Genomic DNA, 21,075 nt, shown 5'->3' with positions numbered 1-21,075 from the left:
CCCTGTGCCTGCTGGCAGCCAGTTGTCTAAGTAAAGCAGGTGAGAATTGGGGCAGGTGAGGTATAACATTGAGTGCAGACTTAGGTGGACTAAGGCTAGCTTTCAACACGAGTGATTTAAATTCCCAAGAGGCTGATGAGGGAAATACTGGGGCTGGGGAGGTGGGGAGGAAGATTGTGCATACAGTGCCTGATCTCTGGAACACTGCTTTTCCTACATGTGCTGCCTTCATTAGGAGTCACTCTGGAGGGCTATGAATTGGATGGTGTGCTGTCACCTATTCTTTAGAATAATAATAGAAAACTTTAAAAAGATGAAATACTTGTATAAAATTGTTGTCTTCAGCTTTCAGCTGCACTTCCCAAACCTCTCCAATTAGCCATGGACACTTGAAGGAAATAGCAGGGCGAGTCCTGGTTTATCAGGGCTTTTTGCTTTTTAATGAGCTCCATGCAGTACTTGGAGGTGACGCACGACTTGGTGCTGAGTCCATGAATTGCAGCTATTGAAAGGAGATTGAAGAAATCAGTGAAGAAGTCAAAGTCAGAAGGAAACCCTAAAGTTTTGTAGAGCATTAATGGATCCCACTGAGGCCATTAACTACAACAACTCACCAGGGCCTGATTAAAACTAAAAAATATAATCATTGGTAATAGGTAGAGAAAATACTCAGGTGGCTCTGATGCTGAATACACCCTTGATGTGTTTTATCAAGGAAGATGGCAGAGCACAGGCAGAGAAACCCTGGGAAGGGAGATCCTTTCCTCCATGTGTTGCCCACATCCTCCCTGGCATCACTGTTTGGGTGAGGGTCTGCAATGCTGAGTGCAGGACAAACATATGACACCTCCCAGGGTCCCCAGAAGGATAAAGGGGTCAAAGAAGGATAAAGACCTCCATTTTGCTGGGGCCTTGGCAGCGCCCTTGGCCATGTCTGCCACAGGTCATCCTAGACCTGCTCCTGTGTCCCTGCAGACTATGGACACCCAATCTGCTTCCCCAGCAAGTTCTCACAAGAGGTTCTCCTTCCCTTCATGGAGAGCTTTTCCATCCTCAGAAGACATTGAGAGCTTTTCCATCCTCCACGACAGAGTGGAACGTGAGGAACTGAAGTGCCAGGGCCTGAACGACAGGCCTGAGTCGGCGTTGACTAGATGAATACGGCACTGCCTTTGCAGTACACAACACTCACCTGTAGAATTGCTCATGGCAGCTTGGGCTTATTTAACTGTAGCTTTTTTAAGCTCTCGTGCGGCTGTTTTTGACCTTGAAGGGAGCCCTCCCATCCGAGGCCTGGGCTCTGAGCAGATCCCCATCCACATGATAGGGAAAGTATGCCACATCAGATGTTACCGCTCACAAACAAAATGCAAGTTATCATGATTTGCTGATTTGGCTCTATAAAAGATGGACACTCTTGCCATGATTTTGGAGAGCTCATGGGTGGATGCACCACGTAAGACCTCCCATTTGCCGGGAAGGTTCTCCAAATCCTCGCCACAACAGGGACTCCCCAGTGACTGCGGATCTGGATGACAGTAACATATTTAGGCAATTGGTGATGTATCTTTTAATCACTATTCCCTTTCTCATATATTAATGGTTAAGTGCATTATCTTGCTTATTTTGTCTGTTGCTAAAACTGAGTGTGTAATAAACTTATTTTATTAAATGTATCATTCTGTACTGCCTTAATATTAATAGTGAAATAAGACCATTCTTTGCAGTGGTGGCTGGTTCTTTCTGTCGCCCCGTCTGCCTCAGTCAATTGGCAAAACACCCTGTTCTTTGCAGATGCCCATTGCAGCTCTCAGGATGCAGGGTTGGCCTCTGATTTTCAGCCTTGCAGGCAACAGTATTTCTGAAGGCAGCTGTACTTCTGGTCTGGTGCTGCTTCCTGCAGTTGGTCACCTTCAAATCAAGAGCAGTTGGAGGGGGCCACAAGTGTTTCCAGCCAGCTCTGAAGAGGTACCAAGGACACAAGTTGCACCTGGAGTTCTCTCAGGGAGCAGTTGCCTGCTCCAGGGTAGTGACCAGGCAAGTGTTGCTGTGCTCTTCATTTGCTAAATGGGTGTCCTGGTTTTCATGTGATTTCTTAGTTGGGTCACCAATTCCTCCTCCCTACATCCTGTGGTGTAAAGAATGAAGGAGGAAAACTCTCCAGAGCTCCATGCCTTCTGTCCTTTCTTCTGTCCAAACCTGATTTCTGGGCTCTGCATAGCAGTCAGCAGATGGCCTGGAGGTGTGGATCTTGTCACCTCGGGTCCTGCCTTAGAGCCTATTCACTTAAAATGCAGTGGGCATTGGTGGCAAGTAAAACTGTCTTTCCTTTTGCCAGGGCTCAAGGAGGACAAAGAGCAGGAGCAGTCCTTGTGGTTTTGTTCTGATTGCAGGTCAAGGTTGTTCAGTGTCTCGTGGCTCAGCTGTGCTTTAGTAACATCCACGAGCTGCTGTAGGTTCAGACGAGCCCTGGAAGCAGCAGTCCTCCTCCCCTGTGACCCTCTTCATCCCGCTGGGGCTGATTTTCAGCCAGAAATCCCTCTCAGCACACACCTCCCCATCCTGTGAAAGGCAGGAGTGCAGGACTGCAGAGGAAGGGCCACATGCCGTGTGTGACAGCATGGCTTTCCATCCCGTGGGTGACTGTGACACCACCCGATAATCCCCCCTTCTGACCACCCTCCAACGGGAAAAAGAGCTCAGTTCCAGTGCTGAGCTGTGCCGGTGCTCTTCTTTCTCATCGTGCTCCTTTGCATGCCCCAAGCCCCTGCCCTTATGGCCCTGAGTAGCAAGTGTGTGTTACAAGCAGGATGCAAATTATTGCCTGATGACTTTTACAAGAAGGGAAAGATGCCTCTTCTCTTGCTGCTCTCCAAGAAAAAGCAGCCCAGCCTGAACCAGGCAATGACCGTAACAAGACCAAGCAAGGTAGAGCAAGGTCCTTCCTTGCGCTCAGCTTCTATTCCCAGTTGTCACTTTGACCATGCAGGTGGCAGGTGAAGTTGTCTGAGGTGTGAAGCACAGGAATAACACCAGAGGAGAAACTGCCACTTGTGCACTTTGAGATGTGATTGTGACACATGCAATGGTGCAGTGTGACAAACAGAGAAGGGGTAAAGGGAAGCAAGCTAACCATCAGGAGGCATGAAAGCAGTGCGAGATGCAGTGCCATAAATGCAGCATTCCAATGTGAGCCCCTTTTTGCATCTATCAGGCAGTGCTCAGAGAGTCTCTGATGTGTGAAGGTTGCTTGCCAAGGGCCAGAGGTACAAGCAGTGTAACTGGAGGGACTCGATTTCTTTCAGCTCATGGAGCTCTGTCAGACATGGGGACTGAACAGGGCAAGAGAGTCCCCTCAGAGCCCATGGTTTTGTGGGTGTCTGGTTTGCTGAAGTGAGCCCTACTCAGATCCTCCTCCAGCAAGGGAAAGTCTTCCTTTCTCCATTTCTCCATGGACTCCAGGGCCTAGGATTCCTGAGGGTCACTCTTAGCACTAAAGCCAGAGGTGGCCTTTTCTGTGTCCTTTCTCTCCAGGCCTCTTGGCCCATTTAGCAGCAGGCCCGTATTTTCCCTAGTCAGCCTTTTGTTCCTGATGTATTGTTGTATTGTATTTTAAATAATTATTTATTATTATTTTTTTCAGGAAGGTAAGAGTAAAAATTCAGAAAGAAATAAATGAAAAGCACATGTTTCATGCCAAGTACATGGGAATGACAAGTGACTGCACACAGAGCAGGTTTTGGCACTGACATTGTACCCATTGAGGAAGTTTCCTCAGTGCCTCCTTGAGCTCCTTGTTCCTCATGCTGTAGACAAGGGGGTTCAGTGCTGGAGGCACCACTGAGTACCGAATGGCCAGTACAGAGGGATCCAGAGCTGGGAAGGATATGGAGGGGGGAAAGGGGAGAGAAAGTGGCTAAGGGTCACATTTCACTACCTGTGTGACCAGCGGTAGGAGTCAGACCCAACCAAATGGGTATCATGACGTCTAATCCCTCCAGGGGACTGCAGATGATTGCACAGTCCAGGGCACCTGGACTGCAGAGCATTTCCAAGGGTGCTCGTTGTGTCCAGCTGTGCCTATAAATCCTGCCCCTGGTATCTGATAGATGGTGACCCAGAGGGCTCTCCGTTCTCCCTTCTTCCTGACAGTTGAGTCCTCCTGAGACTGCAGAGTCCTCTTTTGCCTGCGAATACCCAGTGCTTTACCTCTAAGAAACTCCATCTTTGAGGACCTCTCCCTTTATGAGGCTCTACTCACAGGCCATCCCAGGCATATGCTGTCCCAGGAGGATCTCTGTGCTCTCCTGACACCGCCAGCTTCCCCTCCATGACAACAGCCGTCTGACACTGTGCCTTAATACGTAGGAGAGCTGTGCATGTGTAAATCCATGACCATTCAGTGTCTCCACTATCCTTGGACTCTGATAGGTGAATTCCCAAACCAGCCCTTGGTCTCTGAAAGGTCATTACATGATTCTGAGCTCTGTGTTGCTGAACCCCTGGAGAATCCTGTGCAGCAGGGCCTTGGGGGGTGCAAGTCCTTGGGCCTATTCTTGACACCAGCTTTGGAGGAAAAGCCCAGCTTTCACACACTGTACTGATAGAAATTACTTTATTACAGAGACACTGTTAGGGAGCCAGTCCTTGTCCAGCATTCCACACAATTTAGGGTATTAGGTGAGACAGAGCAGACACCGTAAAAAGGGGAATGAATACAAGTAGTTGTGTAGGAACACGATAACAATTATTATCACTAGTAAAAGTCATAATACAAATAACATGAAGAAACAGTGCTCAGTCCAGTTATGGGATACAGAAAGAGTCATTTGTGGAGAGATGTGGAAAAATTAGCACTGCTTAAAAAGGTCCATGAAATCACTTTCCTAATGGCATCCTTGAGCTCCTTGTTCCTCATGCTGTAGATGAGGGGGTTCACTGCTGGAGGTACCACCGAGTACAGAACAGCCAGCACCAGATCCAGAGATGGGGAGGAAATGGAGGTGGGCTTCAGGTAGGCAAATGCACCTGTGCTGAGAAACAGGGAGACCACGGCCAGGTGCGGGAGGCACGTGGAAAAGGCTTTGTGCCGGCCCTGTTTTGACGGTATCCTCAGCACAGCAGCCAAGATCTGCGCGTAGGACACCACAATGAAAATAAAACACCCAAAGATTATACAGATACTAACCACAATAATCCCAGCTTCCCTGAGGTAGAAATCTGAGCAGGAGAGCTTGAGGATCTGGGGGATCTCACAGAAGAACTGCTCCACCACATTGCCTTGGCAGAGGGGTAGGGAAAATGTGTTCCCGGTGTGCAAGAAAGCATAGAGAAAGCCACTGGCCCAGGCAGCTGCTGCCATTCTGACACAAGCTCTGCTGCCCAGCAGGGTCCCGTAGTGCAGGGGTCTGCAGATGGCAACGTAGCGGTCGTAGGCCATGACTGTGAGGAGAGAATACTCCATTGATAGGAAGAAAAGGAAGAAAAAGACCTGCCCAGCACATTCAAAGTATGAAATGGCCCTCATGTTCCACAGAGAATTGTGCACGGATTTGGGAACAGTCGTGGAGATGCAGCCAAGGTCGATGAGGGAGAGGTTGAGGAGGAAGAAGTACATGGGGGTGTGGAGGCGGTGGTCGCAGGCTACGGCTGTGATGATGAGGCCGTTGGCCAGGAGGGCAGCCAGGTAGATGGCCAGGAAGAGTGAGAAGTGCAAGAGCTGCAGCTCCCGCGTGTCTGAGAACAGCAGGAGAAGGAACTCATTGAGGGAGCTGCTGTTGGACATCTGTTCTATTGGGCTCAGGAAAACTGTGTAGGGAAGAAAAGGCAATAATACCTTAGAAGAATTTTCTCTGAAATAAACTTTCCATTTTTCATAGAAATCCTTCTCAACCCCGTCTGAACTCTCAGTAATTTCTTCTTCGCACGCATTTAACTCTGCTCTCCCTCTAAGTTCAAGGTGGATATGTGATGGAGAGAACAGGACACTGCTACTGACATGGCAAAGACTCTGTGCACTGAATCCTGCCCTGGAGGGCACCTCACAACCCCAACAGGACAACAGAGACAGTCACATGCCCTGACAGCCACAGAGTCTCCTAAAGGAAGAGTCAACCCCTTTGCAGCCCCTCCAATGACGCTGCCCAGCACCCTGGGCACATTGTCCCTATTCAGACACCTCCATGGCAGGACCTCAGGGTGAGTATCTGAATTTGTAGCTGAAGCCCCAGCTGACTGCCAGGACAAGAGCAGAAAGGAGAGGCAGGGAAACGAGGAGAAACACTGTGACTGCTGCCAAGGGAGGACAGAGAGACAGAGCAGCACCGTCCCCAGGTTGCACCTCCTAGACAGTGTGGACTCCCAGGGCAGTGGTTCTCAGCCCCTGTGCCTTGCAATGGGAAATGGGCACATGGCAGGAGAGAGGCAGCTCTGCTGTTCTGGAAATCTGACTGCAGAGGAGGTCAGAAATGCCCTGGAGCCCTTACCCTTTAGAGCAGAGTGAGACTAAGCACAATGAGAATGAGGAGAGCTGCAAAGGGGATATTGCTGCTGCCCACAGGTGAAAAGGCAGTTGAAGGAATATTGTGGGGTCTTCGCAGACCTATTGATCCCTCAGAGCAGCACTGCAGAACTCTCCTTCAGGCATTTAAAGCTAAAATGTCCCATTCATTTGCTGCCTTGTCAAAGATACAAAACAAAATCCTATCCTCTGGATATTCCTGTCCCTTTCACAGAAGCTTCCCAAGAGTGTCCTCTTGAAAAGCCCCTTCCAGATATGTGGTGTGGGTGAGGCTGAGCTGTGAGCAGCCCTGACCCCACACAGCAGCCTCTCAGCAGGAGAATGAACCTGCCCGGGGGGGATCTCTCCTCCCACCCAGAGCTTCTCCCTGCAGTGCCCTGGCAGGCTGAGTGCTGATCCTCACAGAATCACTGCCCCGGGCACACAGCACCCTGGGGTGCATGGACACTGCTCTGAAGAACAGTGCTCTGAAGAACCTATGTGCCCACATTGCCTTCACTGTCTTGCACCAGCTCCAGAAGAAGCAGCCATGATGCCCTGACCTTGTGATGCTGGGTATAGGGAATTTCTGTTCTGAAGGATCTCCTCATATGCAAAGTAGAAGCAGGGAGAACAGTCCTCAAAAAAAGAAAAGTCATCAGCTGGAGGGATGCTGCAGACCCCTCCAGAAACCTCCGTAGCATTACCCTGCAGCCAGCGACTTACCGTGTCACAGATTGCTCCCACCATGAGCTCTCCTCTGTCCTCCCACTCCACGCTGCCTTTCACCTCTCTGTCCTCTCTCCTCTGCTGTCCGCAGCAGCAGGCAGTGCCCGCAGCCCTGCTGCTCTTGGCACAGGAGCTGCTCCTGCACTCGGCTGTCTCTGGGCAGTGCTGCCAGGCTGCCACGAGCTGCGGCCAAGCTCAATTCAGGAATTACTCTGTCCCTTGGGATTCCTCCCTCTGGGATATGTTTCCTCAGGTAGAGTAACCTGTTTTCCTTCTCTAAAGAGTACAGGGATACAGATTGCAACACTGCAATTTATTTCATCAGATAATGGTTACCTACCAAAGTTAGAAATGTCCCACGGGAAGTCCTGATTCACATCTCTTAACTAGGCAGGACACCCAGACAGAGATAAGAAGGGAGCTTGTTGATACATGGTGCATATGTGTGATTCAGATGATTTATTCAGATGGCTTATTGGGGCTCCACATGTCTGTTCAGAAGCGCCAGGTTTGGAGAAGGATTCAGCTAACTCATGAACTCCACAAATACATGGCAGGTGGGATTCCCCTTACCAGGCTAAGCATGCACATGGTCTGCTTGCAAGGTCCTGGCCTAAAGGTCCTAATGGAATTACTGGAGATAGAGCTTCAGTGGGAGGCCAGGTCAGGAATTTCCTTGGTCATCTCTAATGACCCTGGATGCCTTCTATCCTACTAGAGTAGCACTCACAATAAAGCTGAGGGACAGGCAGATCCCTACATCTCAAAAAGCTGATATATTCCAGTGGAGACCATTTATAGAATCACAGAATGGTTGAGGTTGGAAGGAGCTTTGGGGATGATCTAGTTCAAACCCCTTGATCAAGCAGTGTCACCTACAGCACGATGCACAGGATCCTGTCCAGGCAGTCTGGAATATCTCCACAGAAGGAGTCGCCATAACCTTTCTGGGCAACCCATGCCAGTGCTCTGTCACCTTCATAGTCAAGATGCTTTTCCTCAAATTCAGGCAGAACTTCCTGTGCTTCAATTTGTGTCTGTTGTCTCTTGTGCCATCACTAGTCACCACTGAAAAGAGTCTGGGCCATCCTCTTCTGCTCTTGGCATCCTCCCTTCAGGTATTTGCACACCCTGATAAGATCCCCTCTCAGCCTTCTCTTCTCCAGGCTAAAACAGGCCCAGTTCTCTCACCTTCTTCTCGTAGGAGAGATGCTCCAGCTCCCTGATCAACTTTAGACATAGATAGGCATATGCTGGGCTCTCTCCAGTAGCTTCATGTCCCTCTTGTATTGTGGAGCCCAGCACTGGACACAGGACTCAAGGGGTGGCCTCCCCAGGACTTAGTAGAGAGGCAGGATGACCTCCCTTGTCCTCCTGACAACAGTCTTCCTACTACACCCCAGAAGACCACTGGCCTTCTTGGCAGCAAGGGCACATTGCTGAGTAATAAGCAAGCTTCAAGGGGGCTTGAGTGAGAGAAGGCACCTTTCTCTGGTTGCAAGGGACATTTGGAGATCATCTAGTCAGATGTTGGTCAAGTCAATGTTTGCAAGCACCTGGGAGGCCAGCAGCAGGCACATGGCACTGCTACTGCTTGGGAGGGGGGTCACATTGTCTGTGCTCCTGGCTGGACAGCACCAGGCATTAGCAGGTCCATCCATGTCTGTGAGGGTGACCGTGAGCTCTGCTCTTTGCTGAGTCCCGGGCAGGCCAGCAAGAGGCGCCTGGCTGGGCAGTTCCTTGGGAGGTCCCTGCTGGCAGAGCAGCTGCGAGGCCAGCGCTGGCCCATGGCTGGGGACGGGCTCTGAGGCCGCTCCTGTCCCAGCAGCAGCGCGGCCGGCAGCGGGGTCTGGTGCAGACACGGGGGAGGTCCCTTGTGTGCGCGGAGCTGCCGGGGCAGCAGCAGGCGCTGCCTGTGAGGCCAGGGGTGTCTCAGCAGCGGGCAGGGACACGGAGGCCATTGCGGGGACGCTGCCGGGAGGCCCCTGCTCTCTGCAGGGCTGGCTCTGTGCTGACGCGTGGGCGTCGGCTGGTGACGTCACTGCTGCTGCAGCCCCTGATAGGCCAGGCCGCGCAGCTGGTTGTGACGTCAGCAGCCCCTTCCTGGCCGGGGCGGCTCTGCCGAGGAACCTGGTGTCCCTGCAGCCCGCGGCGGCAGCAGCCCACGCTGGGCTGTGCGCGAGCGAGGTCCCCCTGCCCGAGGAGCTGCTGGGCCAGCAGGAGGCTCACGGCGGGTGCTGGCGCTGAGGTCGCTGCTGCCAGAGCAGTGAGGGGCCAGCAGCAGCAGCGGGGACGAGAGGGTTTGCTGAGGGTGCCCCGTGGAGGGGCTGACACCTGCGGAGCTCTGCAGCCCTGGAGAAAGGCAGCTCCTTAATCAAGACACGTTCAATCTAGGAGGTTTGTGAAATGTGTGTAAGGTAACTTCCTATCACAGCTTGTAAGTGAGCCTACCAGGGGAGGTAGGGTACCACTGGGCTTGCTCTTTGGGAACAGAGGAGATGGTAGTGAACGATGCAGTGTTTAGAGGCCATCTTGGGCATAGTGTGAAATGGTGAAATCAGGACAGGCATCAGCAAAACTTCCACAATAGACTTTCAGAGGGCAAACTTTGTACTGGTTAGGCCATTGGTTGAGAGAGTTCCTTTGGAGACAGTCCTGAAGACAAAAGTGATCCAGGTGGGCTGGACTTTTCTCAAGAAGGAAAACTTAAAGATGAAGGAGCAGGCTATGTCTGTATGCCAAAAAATATGATTCGGAGGGGAAGAAGCAAGGTCTGGCTGAAGAGGGAACTGTCGTGGAGACTTGGGAAAGAAAAGCAGTGTTTATCACTTTTGAAAGAGGGGGCAGGCAACTTGGGAAGAGTACAGGAACATCACTAGGGTATGTAGAGAGGAAATTGGAAAGCTGAAAGCTCGGACAGAACTCAATCTGGCCATAGTAGCAAAAGACAACAAAGAATGTTTCTACAAATACATTAACAAGAAGAGGAGGGTCAAGGAGAATCTCCATCCTTTATTTGAGGTGGCAAGGAACATTGTCACCAAGGATAAGGATAAGGCTGAGGTACTCAATGCCTTCTTTGGCTCAGTCTTTAACAAGAAGATCAATTTTCCCCAAAGTATTTGCCCCGTGAGCTGGAAGACACCTATGGAGAGCAAAAGAAAACCCCTGGTTCTGCCTGACACACTTGATCTCCTTCTATGATGAGCTGACCCGCCTAGTGCATGAGGGAAAGGCTAGTGGGCATGGTCTACTTAGACTTTAGCAAGGCCTTTGACACAGTCTCCCACTGCGTTCTCCTAGAGAAGCTGGCTGATCATGACTTAGACAGGGGTATCCTTCATTGGGTGAAAAATTGTCTGGATAGCCAGGCCCAGAGAGTGATGGTGAATGAAGTTAAATACAGCTGGTGACCAGTCACGAGCAGTTTTTACAAACATGATGCTGCATGCAAAAATTGTGTGAAAGTTTAGAAATGAGGATTTTGTTTTTCAATTATTGCACTGGTGATACTTTCGAGACATCTTTAAAACTTACTTCAACAGGGATATGTTTAGTTTGTGCAAAGTTGGCCCTGCCAAAATAGAGCATTCCCTTGAAGCTGCTCCCCAACTTTCTGCACCAGTCGAGAGAGGACAGCACCTCTGAGTGTGACGGGCTCTGTGCAGAGAGTGAGGGGTGGCAGGGACAGCTAAGGGGAGGGGGCTTTTCTGAGCGCTGGGCTCTGGGTGGGACAAGGAAACCTCCTGCTTAGTGGTATAGGCGTGAATATAACAGAAATGTTTAAAAGTGTCTTTAAAAACAAATCTAGAAAGAAATTAAAAGAAAGAATTAAAGCAAAAAAAATCATTTGTTATACTTTCGGCCTTTATTCGTTGTTGTGTTTTAGTACACTAGACTTGGGCATGATCATCTGTTCTTGAAAAGGGAAGTGATTTTCAGAAGTGGGTGGGATGCAGTCCCAGAGTCCTGCACAGCTGGTGCCATTCCAGGTGCCGTGGTCCCCTGTGCCCAGCCTCCCTCTGCCGCTCTGAGGGGCTCTGCTCTCCCGCAGGTCCCTGCGAGAGCTCTCAGGCCCACGCAGGTCACTCAGAGACACTGGGACATCTCCAAGTCCCGCTGGGTGCTGCTGCTCAGGCACTTGAGCTCTGCCTGCAAAGATGAAGGACTGTTTTGAATGTTTTCCAGTGATGAAAGAGTGGAAATCTTCAGGAACTTGCTGAATCTGCTGTGAAGAACTGTTTATCTGCCCTTGCCTTTAGTGTCCCCTGCTCTCTCCATTGGACTGTATCTCTGTGATCGCCCCCATATTTTCTATGTATGAATACATTAATCATTTCTGCAGCCCCTCTGGGCAGCCCCTCTCCCAGCACAGCACTCACCCCCACTCCAGGCATGTTCTGCCCCTGGAGGTCTCCTGTGCTCCATGGTGGCTCCATAGCCCCTTCCAGCAGGATGGGCATCTGTCCCATCTCTGTAATGAGTGGGACTGTCCTCAGCAGATTCCTCCTGAGCACTCGCCCTCTCCAGGGCACTGGGCACCCACAAGTGGCAACTGAATCCAGTCCTCTTTCCCTAACACATCACTCTAGGAGCTGTTGGCCTTTGCCCATGCAAAACCCAGAGGTTTCCAGGGGATATTTTTGAGGGCTATTCCCTGTTTCCATTCTTACTTCCAACTTTGGAAGAGGAGCCCAGTCTTCAAGTACAGACAAGAGAAAATCCTCTTTTACTACTAGAGAGGCCAGTTCTGACCCAATGTGGGGCAGATTGACAGAAGGGCGCTGAGTCAGACCAAGTGGGTTTGTGCCTATCGAGGAGAAAGATGAATTTAGATATTCACGTAGAAATATGCTTATCAAACACAGAACAGCCAAAACACCGCTGTTACCTAAAACAACTATGAAATCACTTTCAAAGAGTGATGTGCAACAGGTGTGCCCCATAATTAGAATAAGAGAGATATGGTGAGATCATCTGAATGGCTACATTCCTTCAATGACAGCATGAAATTCTGGAGGAAATGCTATGTTGAGTGGATAGCTTGGATACATGGAGCTCTTCAATAGGATGAACCAAAGAAAGCAGCTCTGAAGGGTGGAGGACCTCAGGAAAGGCAGCCATCAAGTAAGCATCTGTTCAGAAGAAGAATGCTCCATACAAACAGTTGGTAAAATCAGGAAACATCTCTGGAGCCCAGCTTGACTAAACAGGGAACTGGCGTGTGGTCTTCCAGTCAATAAGGCAGCATGTGGAAAGGGGAGGAAGAGAGAGGCTGCAAAGGAGGAAGCCAGAAATATTGTCCAGCAAAGTAAGGATGGTTAGAGGAAAGCCAAATCTCCCTGCTCCTGCTTCAGTGGGAGTAAAAGAATGAAGAAGGAAAATGTGGGCTAACGGCTGAATGGGACTGGGATTCTAGCAAGTGCAGCCCTGCTTGGCTTCAGTCAACCTTCACCAACAAAGTGAAGCCTGAGAAATGTCTGAAAGGGGCAACTGGAGAGGTCACTTCTCTGTCCCTGCCCTGGCAAGTACGTGCCCCGGGCAGACCTGTGGGATTGCCTGGGGTTGGGGCTTGGTTTGAGGGTTTGGCATTTGGCAAGACAGGATCAAAGTCCTGTGGGATGAAAGAGCACAAAGTCTGAGCACAGGCTGAGATGAGGGTGAGCCTCAGCTCCATGATAACTGCTGTGGGCTGCTCTTTGGGTAGAAGTGGGATGGAGGACAGTCTGTGACAGAAGACAGTCTTCCTCCTGGAGGCACCAAAGCAGGTTCGCTGTTCTTCACTTCCTCAGCAGGGTTTCATGCACTGTGCTACTTAAGATAGAAGTGATAGTCCAGAAAAGAGCAAAGTTGTCCTTAGCACAGATCCTCCTGAGAACTTTATCTAGGAATCTGCTTCCTGCCTTACTTCATTGCCATGGTCAATGTTGTGCACCAACATAGTGCTGCCAAATAAGAAGAATTAAAATGTATTTCATTAAAAATGGCCAGAAGTTTTAGAAGGGATAATTATTGTTATTCTATGAGAATGATCTGGCTTATGACTAAAATCTGCTGTAGGGGTTGGATTCAATTTGATCACATAGAGAGGCTGGTGCTGCTGGAGATTCCCGGGGGCAGTTGTGTTCCCCTGTGGTACTGAAATCAAATGTCTGTTAAGACCACTTATTCCCCTGCATTGACTAGAAAGGGAATTCCAGACAACTGCATTTGACAGAGGCAACTGCATGGATGGGGTCTGACACTTATCACTTTGAAAGTCAGCTTTGATTCAGATGATCTGCACATCTGCACTTGTCATGGTTTGAGTATTCCTTCTCCCCTTGCTGTTTATCGTTCAGACACCTCTCAACTCTTCCCTTGCTGCTTTGAGCTTCACGGAGTCTTTCAGGAGACTCTTGTTGTCTCTTAACCAGGTCATTCACTCTATCCAGCCTTTACTATCTGTTTGTGAAAAGCAGTTCAAGGAAGGTTATTCATTGTAAGCTGTAACATTCAGCTACTGGAGTGAGAAAAACAGTTTGATTTTAGCCAGAGTGATCAAAGTCCCCAGTGGCTGATCAGAGAAGTGGCAGGGCTGGGGAGCTGAGCAAGAAGGTTCTGCATACAGGTCTCCCCTCAAAACCATTACTTTTCACACACGTCCATACTTCATTAGGAGACACTCTAGGAAGTGGAGAAAGTGCATATGGCTGATTCAGAAAATGGAAGAATAAAGAAAGCTCAAAAAAAAAAAAAAAAAAAAAACAGCCATCTTTCTTTTCCAGGTGCTCACTGTAATCAGTCTAATGTTAATACACTCCTTTCCAATTAGCTATAGAAGATTTGAAAATTGAAGAAAATTATGGCAAGAATCATGGCTCCTGAGGGGTTTTGCATTTGACTGACCCCTTGGGAGTAATTGGTGCTGAGTCCATGAACCACCAAAGCTGAGAGGAGACTGAAGAAACTTCTCAAGAAGTTCAAGTCAGAAGCACATCCCCAAGTTTCTTGGAGGGTTAATGGGTCCCTCTGCAGTTCATTACCAAGCAAAGCCTCCCCAGGGGCTGATTAGAGCAGAGAGTTGGAAGCCATGATTAAACATAGGAAAATGCAAAGTGCAGGCGCCTCTGATGCCAAGTCAACCCTGCATGTGTGTTTTCAAGCAGATTGACCAAACAGAGGCCCAGTCCCTGAGTACAGACATCCTTTCCATCATGCTTTGCCCAAGGCTTTTGGTTGGAGCAGTGTGTAGGTGGGGGTGTTCAAGGCCTAGGGCAGGACACTGATACAGGACACCTTGTGTGCCTGGGGGAAAGCAGGCAAGGAGGCCCTGTTGCCAGAAGGAAGAAGTTTCTTCTCTTAAGCCTCAATGGTAGAGATACCAGCCATGGCCAAGAGGACATAGACCTAGTTCTTGAGGAGGTTTTTGGCACTGCCCTCGGCTGTCTCCTCCTTGGGCTGTCCCACACTTTCCCATGCCTGTGCTGGTTTCCCTGCAGCCTGTAGACACCCAGGCTGCTTCCCCACCTTGTTCTCACCCCAGCATCTCTCTATCTTTTCCCATGCCTCTCTGTCCTTGGTGACTGTTCTTTGAAGGCATGGCTTGATCTCAGGTGACCTGTTGCACCACAGTACTGCTCTTAAGTGACATTTCTCTTTTCTTCAGGTCAAGTCTGTACCTCAAGCTGCAGTTGGTGGTTCTTTCCCCTTCTCAAACTCTTTCCCACTACCAGAACAACTTCCATCATCCCCGAAGCCACCCTGCAGGCAGTCACAGGCTCCTGCTCTGTTCCCATTAGCTGTGGCACTTGAGCAGGGTAAAGAAGCTCATGGCCCTCAGCTTCTCTATGCAGGCCATGTGCTTACCAGGCCTGAAAAGCAACCTCACAACAATAGAAGGGCCTGACTCTGGGGATGCCATGTCAGGTGCTGACCCACAGACAAAAAGAAAAAAAAAAAAAGATTTTTTTCAGCAGAACCGTTAACTTCTTTGCACTGAATAAACCCAAATCCTCTCCTCACAGGCTGGGCAAGTGATGCTCCAGCCCCCAACCTTCTTGGAGGCCTGAGACTGAACTCACTTCATGTAATGAGCAGAGAGCCCCAGTTGAATGCAGTATCTAGATGTACTCTAATGAGTACAGAGTAGGGGGACTCCTGTTCATGCAGTCCAGGACACTGTGGCCTCCAAAGCATGTTGCTGGCTCACTGCCCACAAAGGTCCTCCAAAGAGCTGCTGCCCAGCTAGACATTCCCCAGCCCATATCACTGGGAGGGTCCATCTGTCCTAAGACAGGACCTGTTTTTTGTCCTTATTGTAATACCATCCCTTCGAAGTAGACAATACTATCCTGTGTAGCCAAGCTGATTTCCCAAGGTGTCTTCTAGTTTTAATGAGCATCGGGATGGACCATCCTTGTGCTGGGTGGCTGTGGTCCTTAAATACCTTCTAGTTTTCCTAAGCTCCATTGCCCTTCAGATTGTCAGATTCCCTCACCCAGAGGGAGCCTACACAAGCTCTCACCCAGACCGTGATCCACGCCATGCAACAGCTCCTTCCATCTGAGCTGTCCCATCCCATCAAGGACATCCACCCCATCCTGCTCTTCCCTCCTAACCTTCCTGCCTGCAGAGCTTGTTCTCTGCCATCACAGCCCTCTAGTCGTGTGAGTGGTCTGAAAGCATCTCCATTATTCCAACCGTGTTTCAGTGCAGTGACAGCTTGTGCCTCTCCATCTGCCCTCCTCTGTGCCCCAGGCTGCATGCACTTGTGGACAATATTGGGGTGGGGAGCCTCAGCTGTGGCACAAAGAAGAGGTCTGCAATGGAGAAACCTGTTACCAAGAGCCAAGGACACCGTGTGTGCAATGACTTGACAGCGGGGACATGCTCGTGTAGAGAGCACTTGTCAGGGTTATGCTGAAAGGAGGTTCCCACAAAGAGAGCAAAGTCTGGAATGCCCAAGGCCAGGGAGAAACAGGAGAGGGATTTGCCTTCTATGGGTAATTAGAGGCAACTTGGGCCTGTGACAGAAGTGAACCCCTCTCCAGGAAGGACAAGGTGCCACTGAAGAAGCCCCTGGACCTGGACACGCTGTGATTTACCACATGGAGGTCATCGTTAGCCCATTTCCCTCATGTAAGGGTGTGAAGAGTTTCCGGAGAAGGAGAGCTACAAGATTTTAAGGGTGAGGCTACTAGAGAAGAGACCCCTTTTCACCACTGGATGACAAGAGCAAGGGCAGTGTTAGTGATGTTCATTGGGTGACTGAGTAGCGGTCCAAGCCAGGACCTTCTTCACTGGTGCATTGTCCTTCAGGGAGGTCAATTCAGCTCTGTCCCAGGCCCCAGGGTGCTGCAGAGGGAGCTCAGGCAGCAAAACCCTCTCCTGCCAAGGCTGGGCAACCCAGCTCTGTTTCCCCCTGGCCCTGGGCTCTGCAGGCTTTGCTCTCTTAGTGGGACCCTTCTGTCACCATCACATTGGCACCTGCTCTCCATGACAGCATGCCTGTGCTCTGAAGTGCAGCCACCAGAAACGCTGTGTCCTTGGCCCTTGGTAGAACAAGTTTCACCATCACCAACCTGTTCTCTGCACCACAGCTGAGGCTTTGCTATGAAAACATGCACAAGTGCATAAAGCTTGGGGCAGAGAGAGGAGCAGATGGAGGTGCCCATCTGACTGAGAAATATTGCTGAGGTGTGCTGGAATCTCACACATGATTCTACATCTCATGCAGTAGCAGGGTAGGAGATCTTCAGGAGTGAGCGGAGGAAGATGAGTAAAGGGGCTGCCCTTAGTGTGAAGGGGCAGCTCAGCTGTGTGGAGCTCTTTGAACATGAGGGCTAGGGCCTGAGTTCAAGTTTGTAGGTGACAAGGGTGAGACCACAATGGGAGTGACCAAGCACCCAGGCAGGGTGAGGAGGTGGGTACAGTCTCCTTTAAGCAATGTGAGCAAGTGTGCGGCTCAAAGGGCACCCCATGTGCACACAGCCTGCCAACACTGGCTGCAAAGCTGTGGGAATAGTTGTTCTTGAGGACTGGCTGGCTCCTGCAATGACCTCCCAGGAGCTGGGAGAGGGCCGAGGAGGCAGCAGTGCCCTGGTCTCTGCCACATGTCAGCATCTTCACCTCGCAAACCACAGGAGGACTCACGTCCTTCCTCCCTGCACTCCTCCCAGCGGACAACTCCTCCCCAACAGGCTGAGGGAGCCTGAGGCCTCCTTGTCCACCCAGAGGACGTGTCCCGGATGGACTCCCATCAACACTGCCAGCTGCTTGTTCCCAAGTGCCTGTCCCAGGAATCGTTCTCTGGAGGGGACTGCTCACTTGTCACAGTCACAGGCAGTGCAGGGCCAAGAGGATGGTGCCAGGCCTGTTCTTCCAGCATTGCCTTGGACAAGCGTCTTGTGAGGAGCAGGAATGGCCAGACCCCATGGGTGTCCCTGCAGCCAACTGTAGGGAGCAGCCTGGGGATGTGGTTGTGTTCAGCACCAAGAAAGTGTGGGTGCAGCAGCAGGGCTGGTCATCACTGGTGCTGGTGGGGCAGAGGTGGAGAGCTCCTGGCAGGTTCCCTTCTCCCAAGCGGAACACGTGGGCTTCCATGTGTGCCCATCCCTGCACCCGCACACGGCTCCCTGGCTCCGCTGTGCAGACAGCACCCAGGGCAGGGTGCTCAGCCCTGGGGAAATGTCCCTCTGACATGGTCCCCATGACAGCCCGCACTGCCCTGTCCCCCCACAAACCCTGCTGGCCCCAGCCTTGTACCACGTTGGGGTTGGTGCAGAGCCGTCCTTGGCCTCTGAGCTGGGAGGGAGGCTGGGCAGGGCCGGCTGGTCCTCTGGCTACAGGCACCGAGGCCGGCAGGAAGGAGCTGTCCAGGCAGCCAAACACTGACACTGAAGGTGACCTCAGTGATTCTCCAGGCTCCCTTCCCTGGGCCTCCTGGGTCCCCACTGCCTCTTGCAGCACTGCAGAGCTCTCCCTAGCGTAGACATTCGTTGTTTTTGCCCTTTCCATTTGGGTGGCTCCCCTTGGGTTTCTGAAGCTCCATTCACTGCTAGGAACATGGTGCCCTTGGAGATGCCCTATGCTCTCCTGGAGGCTCCAAATCCATCTTCAGCCCTGTCACATGGAAGATACGGCTTGACCATTCACCACCTGCAGGAGCTCTGAGCACCCACAGGTGAGAACTGAATCCAACCCTCTTTCCCTAACACATCATCTATGAGATCATTGCTGGAGGCCCTGGAGAGCCCTGAGAAAGAAACAGATACTTTGATGGTGAAAGTCCCTGAGCACATTTTAGAATCTGACTTTGGAAGGAGCGGCAAACCTTCAAGTACTGCAGTGAGGAAATCCACTTCTATTTGAGTGAAGCCAGGACTGACACAGAGACACAAGGATAGACATATTTACAGCAGGTATGGCAATTACACAAAGTGGGTTCATTCTCCTGGCAAAGGAGGATGCATTCAAAAACTTATGTAAAAAAATCATTATAAACACAGAGAGAATGCTCAAAGCACAGAACTATCTAAGTTGCATTAGGAACTACTTGTTAGAAAGGACAGGGAGCTTATTTCCAGCACCAACTGAGCCAGTTTCATTAGGGCGTTCTTCAGATCCTTGTTCCTCATGCTGTAGATGAGGGGGTTGACTGTTGGAGGCACCACTGCATACAGAACAGCCAGCACCAGATCCAGAGCTGGGGAGGAGATGGAGGGGGGCTTCAGGTAGGCAAATGCACATGTGCTGAGAAACAGGGAGACCACGGCCAGGTGCGGGAGGCACATGGAAAAGGCTTTGTGCCGGCCCTGCTCTGACGGGATCCTCAGCACAGCTCTGAAGATCTGCACGTAGGACACCACAATGAAAACAAAACATGCAAAGATTAAACAAACACTAATCACAAGAAGCCCAGCTTCCTTGAGGTAGGAATTTGAGCAGGAGAGCTTGAGGATCTGGGGAATCTCACAGAAGAACTGCTCCACCACATTGCCTTGGCAGAGTGGCAGGGAAAATGTGTTCCCAGTGTGCAGGAGAGCATTGAGGAAACCACTGGCCCAGGAAGCTGCTGCCATTTTGACACAAGCTCTGCTGTCCAGGAGGGTCCCATAGTGCAGGGGTCTGCAGATGGCAACGCAGCGGTCATAGGCCATGACTGTGAGGAGAGAAAACTCTGTTGAAAGTAAGAAAAATACGAAAAAAACCTGTGAAGTACATCCCCAGTAGGAAATGTCCCTGATGTTCCACAGAGAATTGTGCATGGATTTGGGGATAGTTGTGGAGATGGAGACCAGGTCGAGGAGGGAGAGGTTGAGGAGGAAGAAGTACATGGGGGTGTGGAGGCGGTGGTCGCAGGCTACGGCTGTGATGATGAGGCCGTTGGCCAGGAGGGCAGCCAGGTAGATGGCCAGGAAGAGCGAGAAGTGCAAGAGCTGCAGCTCCCGCGTGTCTGCAAATGGCAGGAGGAGGAACTCATTGAGGGAGCTGCTGTTGGACATTTCCTCCCCATACATATGGGGAACTCACCAAGGGAAAAACAGACAGAGACAAGTTAGGAGACACCCTTAAAAGGAAAATAAATTAATGTCTTTTTCTTATCTATTTGTCTCATTCCCAGATCTCTTAGGCTCATGCCTCTTCTAACTACAAAATGATGTTAGTCTAAAAAGAGAGAGCAGAGTCTGGTTTCAGAGTGCCCATCTCTGACCTTCTCACCCTTTCTACATGCCCCTGAGGGAGGTCTCCACACTCCCGTTCTAGCAAACAACACACAAGACCCTTTTCTGCTGCCCATTTACAGCCTCCCACCATCACTTCCATACTATCAGTATTTCCATAAGTTCCGCATGGGTTGCTGGGATACCACAAATATGCCATGAGACAGCAGAAGCTTTCTGGAGGGCAGGTGGCAGCCTGCAGGGCATCACGGGGTAACAGCCAAATGACTGTGAGGATTTAAGATGGACTTTCCTTAAGGGACAGTCAACTCATTTCTCTGTACTGCATTTCCTGGAGCTCCACAGGACAGAATGGGGCTGTGGAGAGCTCACTCCCCTGGAAATCCTTCTTTTCCACTACTTGTAGCTTTGGTGCCTGAACTGCAGCTGAATGCTCCCAAGCACAGGAAGCAGAGAGCAAGAACAGGAGCAGCATGGACAGGAGAAGGATTAAGGAGCAACACCATGACCCTGTTGCCAAGGGAGGCAAGGAGAGGGACAGAGAGGCATTCTTGAAAACCTTCTCTTTACCTGCAGGGTATGGCAGCTTGCAGAGGGGGACATTGCAGCACTGCCCCTCTCAGCCCCTTGGTGGGGAGGCACCAAAGAGATGCCCCTCTCCTCTGCCACAGCTCTGGCTGCAGAGTTCAGCCAGAGTTCCATGCCCTGTAGTTCCTTCTCCTTCCCTGCCCATCGTTGCTGCCTGGAGCTGTCCCTGCTGGCAGCTCTTTCTCTGTCCCAGTGTCTTGTCCCTGTCACTGCTCAAAGATCCCATGTCACCCTCTGGGTGCTCAGTTCTGCCCTACAGAAACCTCTGGCAATGTCCAGGGCCAGCTCTGTGGTTGCAGGTTGGAATGGAGCAGCTCACATAAAGTCCTGGGATGCTGCAAAGAAGATGCTGATGCTGCCTTTAGGCTAAAGTGGGGATGAAGCAGCTCACTGACATTTCTCACAGACCTTTTAATCTCTCAGAGTGAAGGTTTACGACTCCCAGCTCATTGCCAAAACAGAAAACTTGTTCCTTCATTCTCCCTGTCAAAATGAGGCAAGTGAAAGTGCAGAGACCTGAAGGAAAGCTCCTTCTCCTTCAAGCAGCTCTTCTCTTGGTTTTCCTCTTGAAAGGACCCCTCAGACATGTCCTGC

At 50.8% G+C, this 21,075-nt stretch overlaps 1 protein-coding gene across 1 annotated transcript in view; it reads right to left on the bottom strand.

Moving 5' to 3' along the window:
• Positions 1 to 4,825: 4,825 nt before the first annotated feature.
• The window catches only part of LOC148592954 (olfactory receptor 14C36-like), a 29,987-nt gene continuing 13,737 nt past the window's right edge, over positions 4,826 to 21,075 (bottom strand). Inside the window, exon 2 of the mRNA XM_088533005.1 lies at positions 4,826 to 5,736. Coding sequence (XP_088389131.1) covers positions 4,826 to 5,736 — 911 coding nt within the window. The remainder of the gene's footprint in view (positions 5,737 to 21,075) is intronic.

Source organism: Tinamus guttatus, unplaced genomic scaffold (assembly GCF_059628265.1).
Source record: "Tinamus guttatus ecotype Peru unplaced genomic scaffold, ASM5962826v1 Tinamus_guttatus_pri_ptg000474l, whole genome shotgun sequence".
Taxonomy (NCBI): Eukaryota; Metazoa; Chordata; class Aves; order Tinamiformes; family Tinamidae; genus Tinamus; species Tinamus guttatus.
Note: the sequence above shows the minus strand (reverse complement) of the source record. Positions and strands in the feature narration are given on the sequence as shown.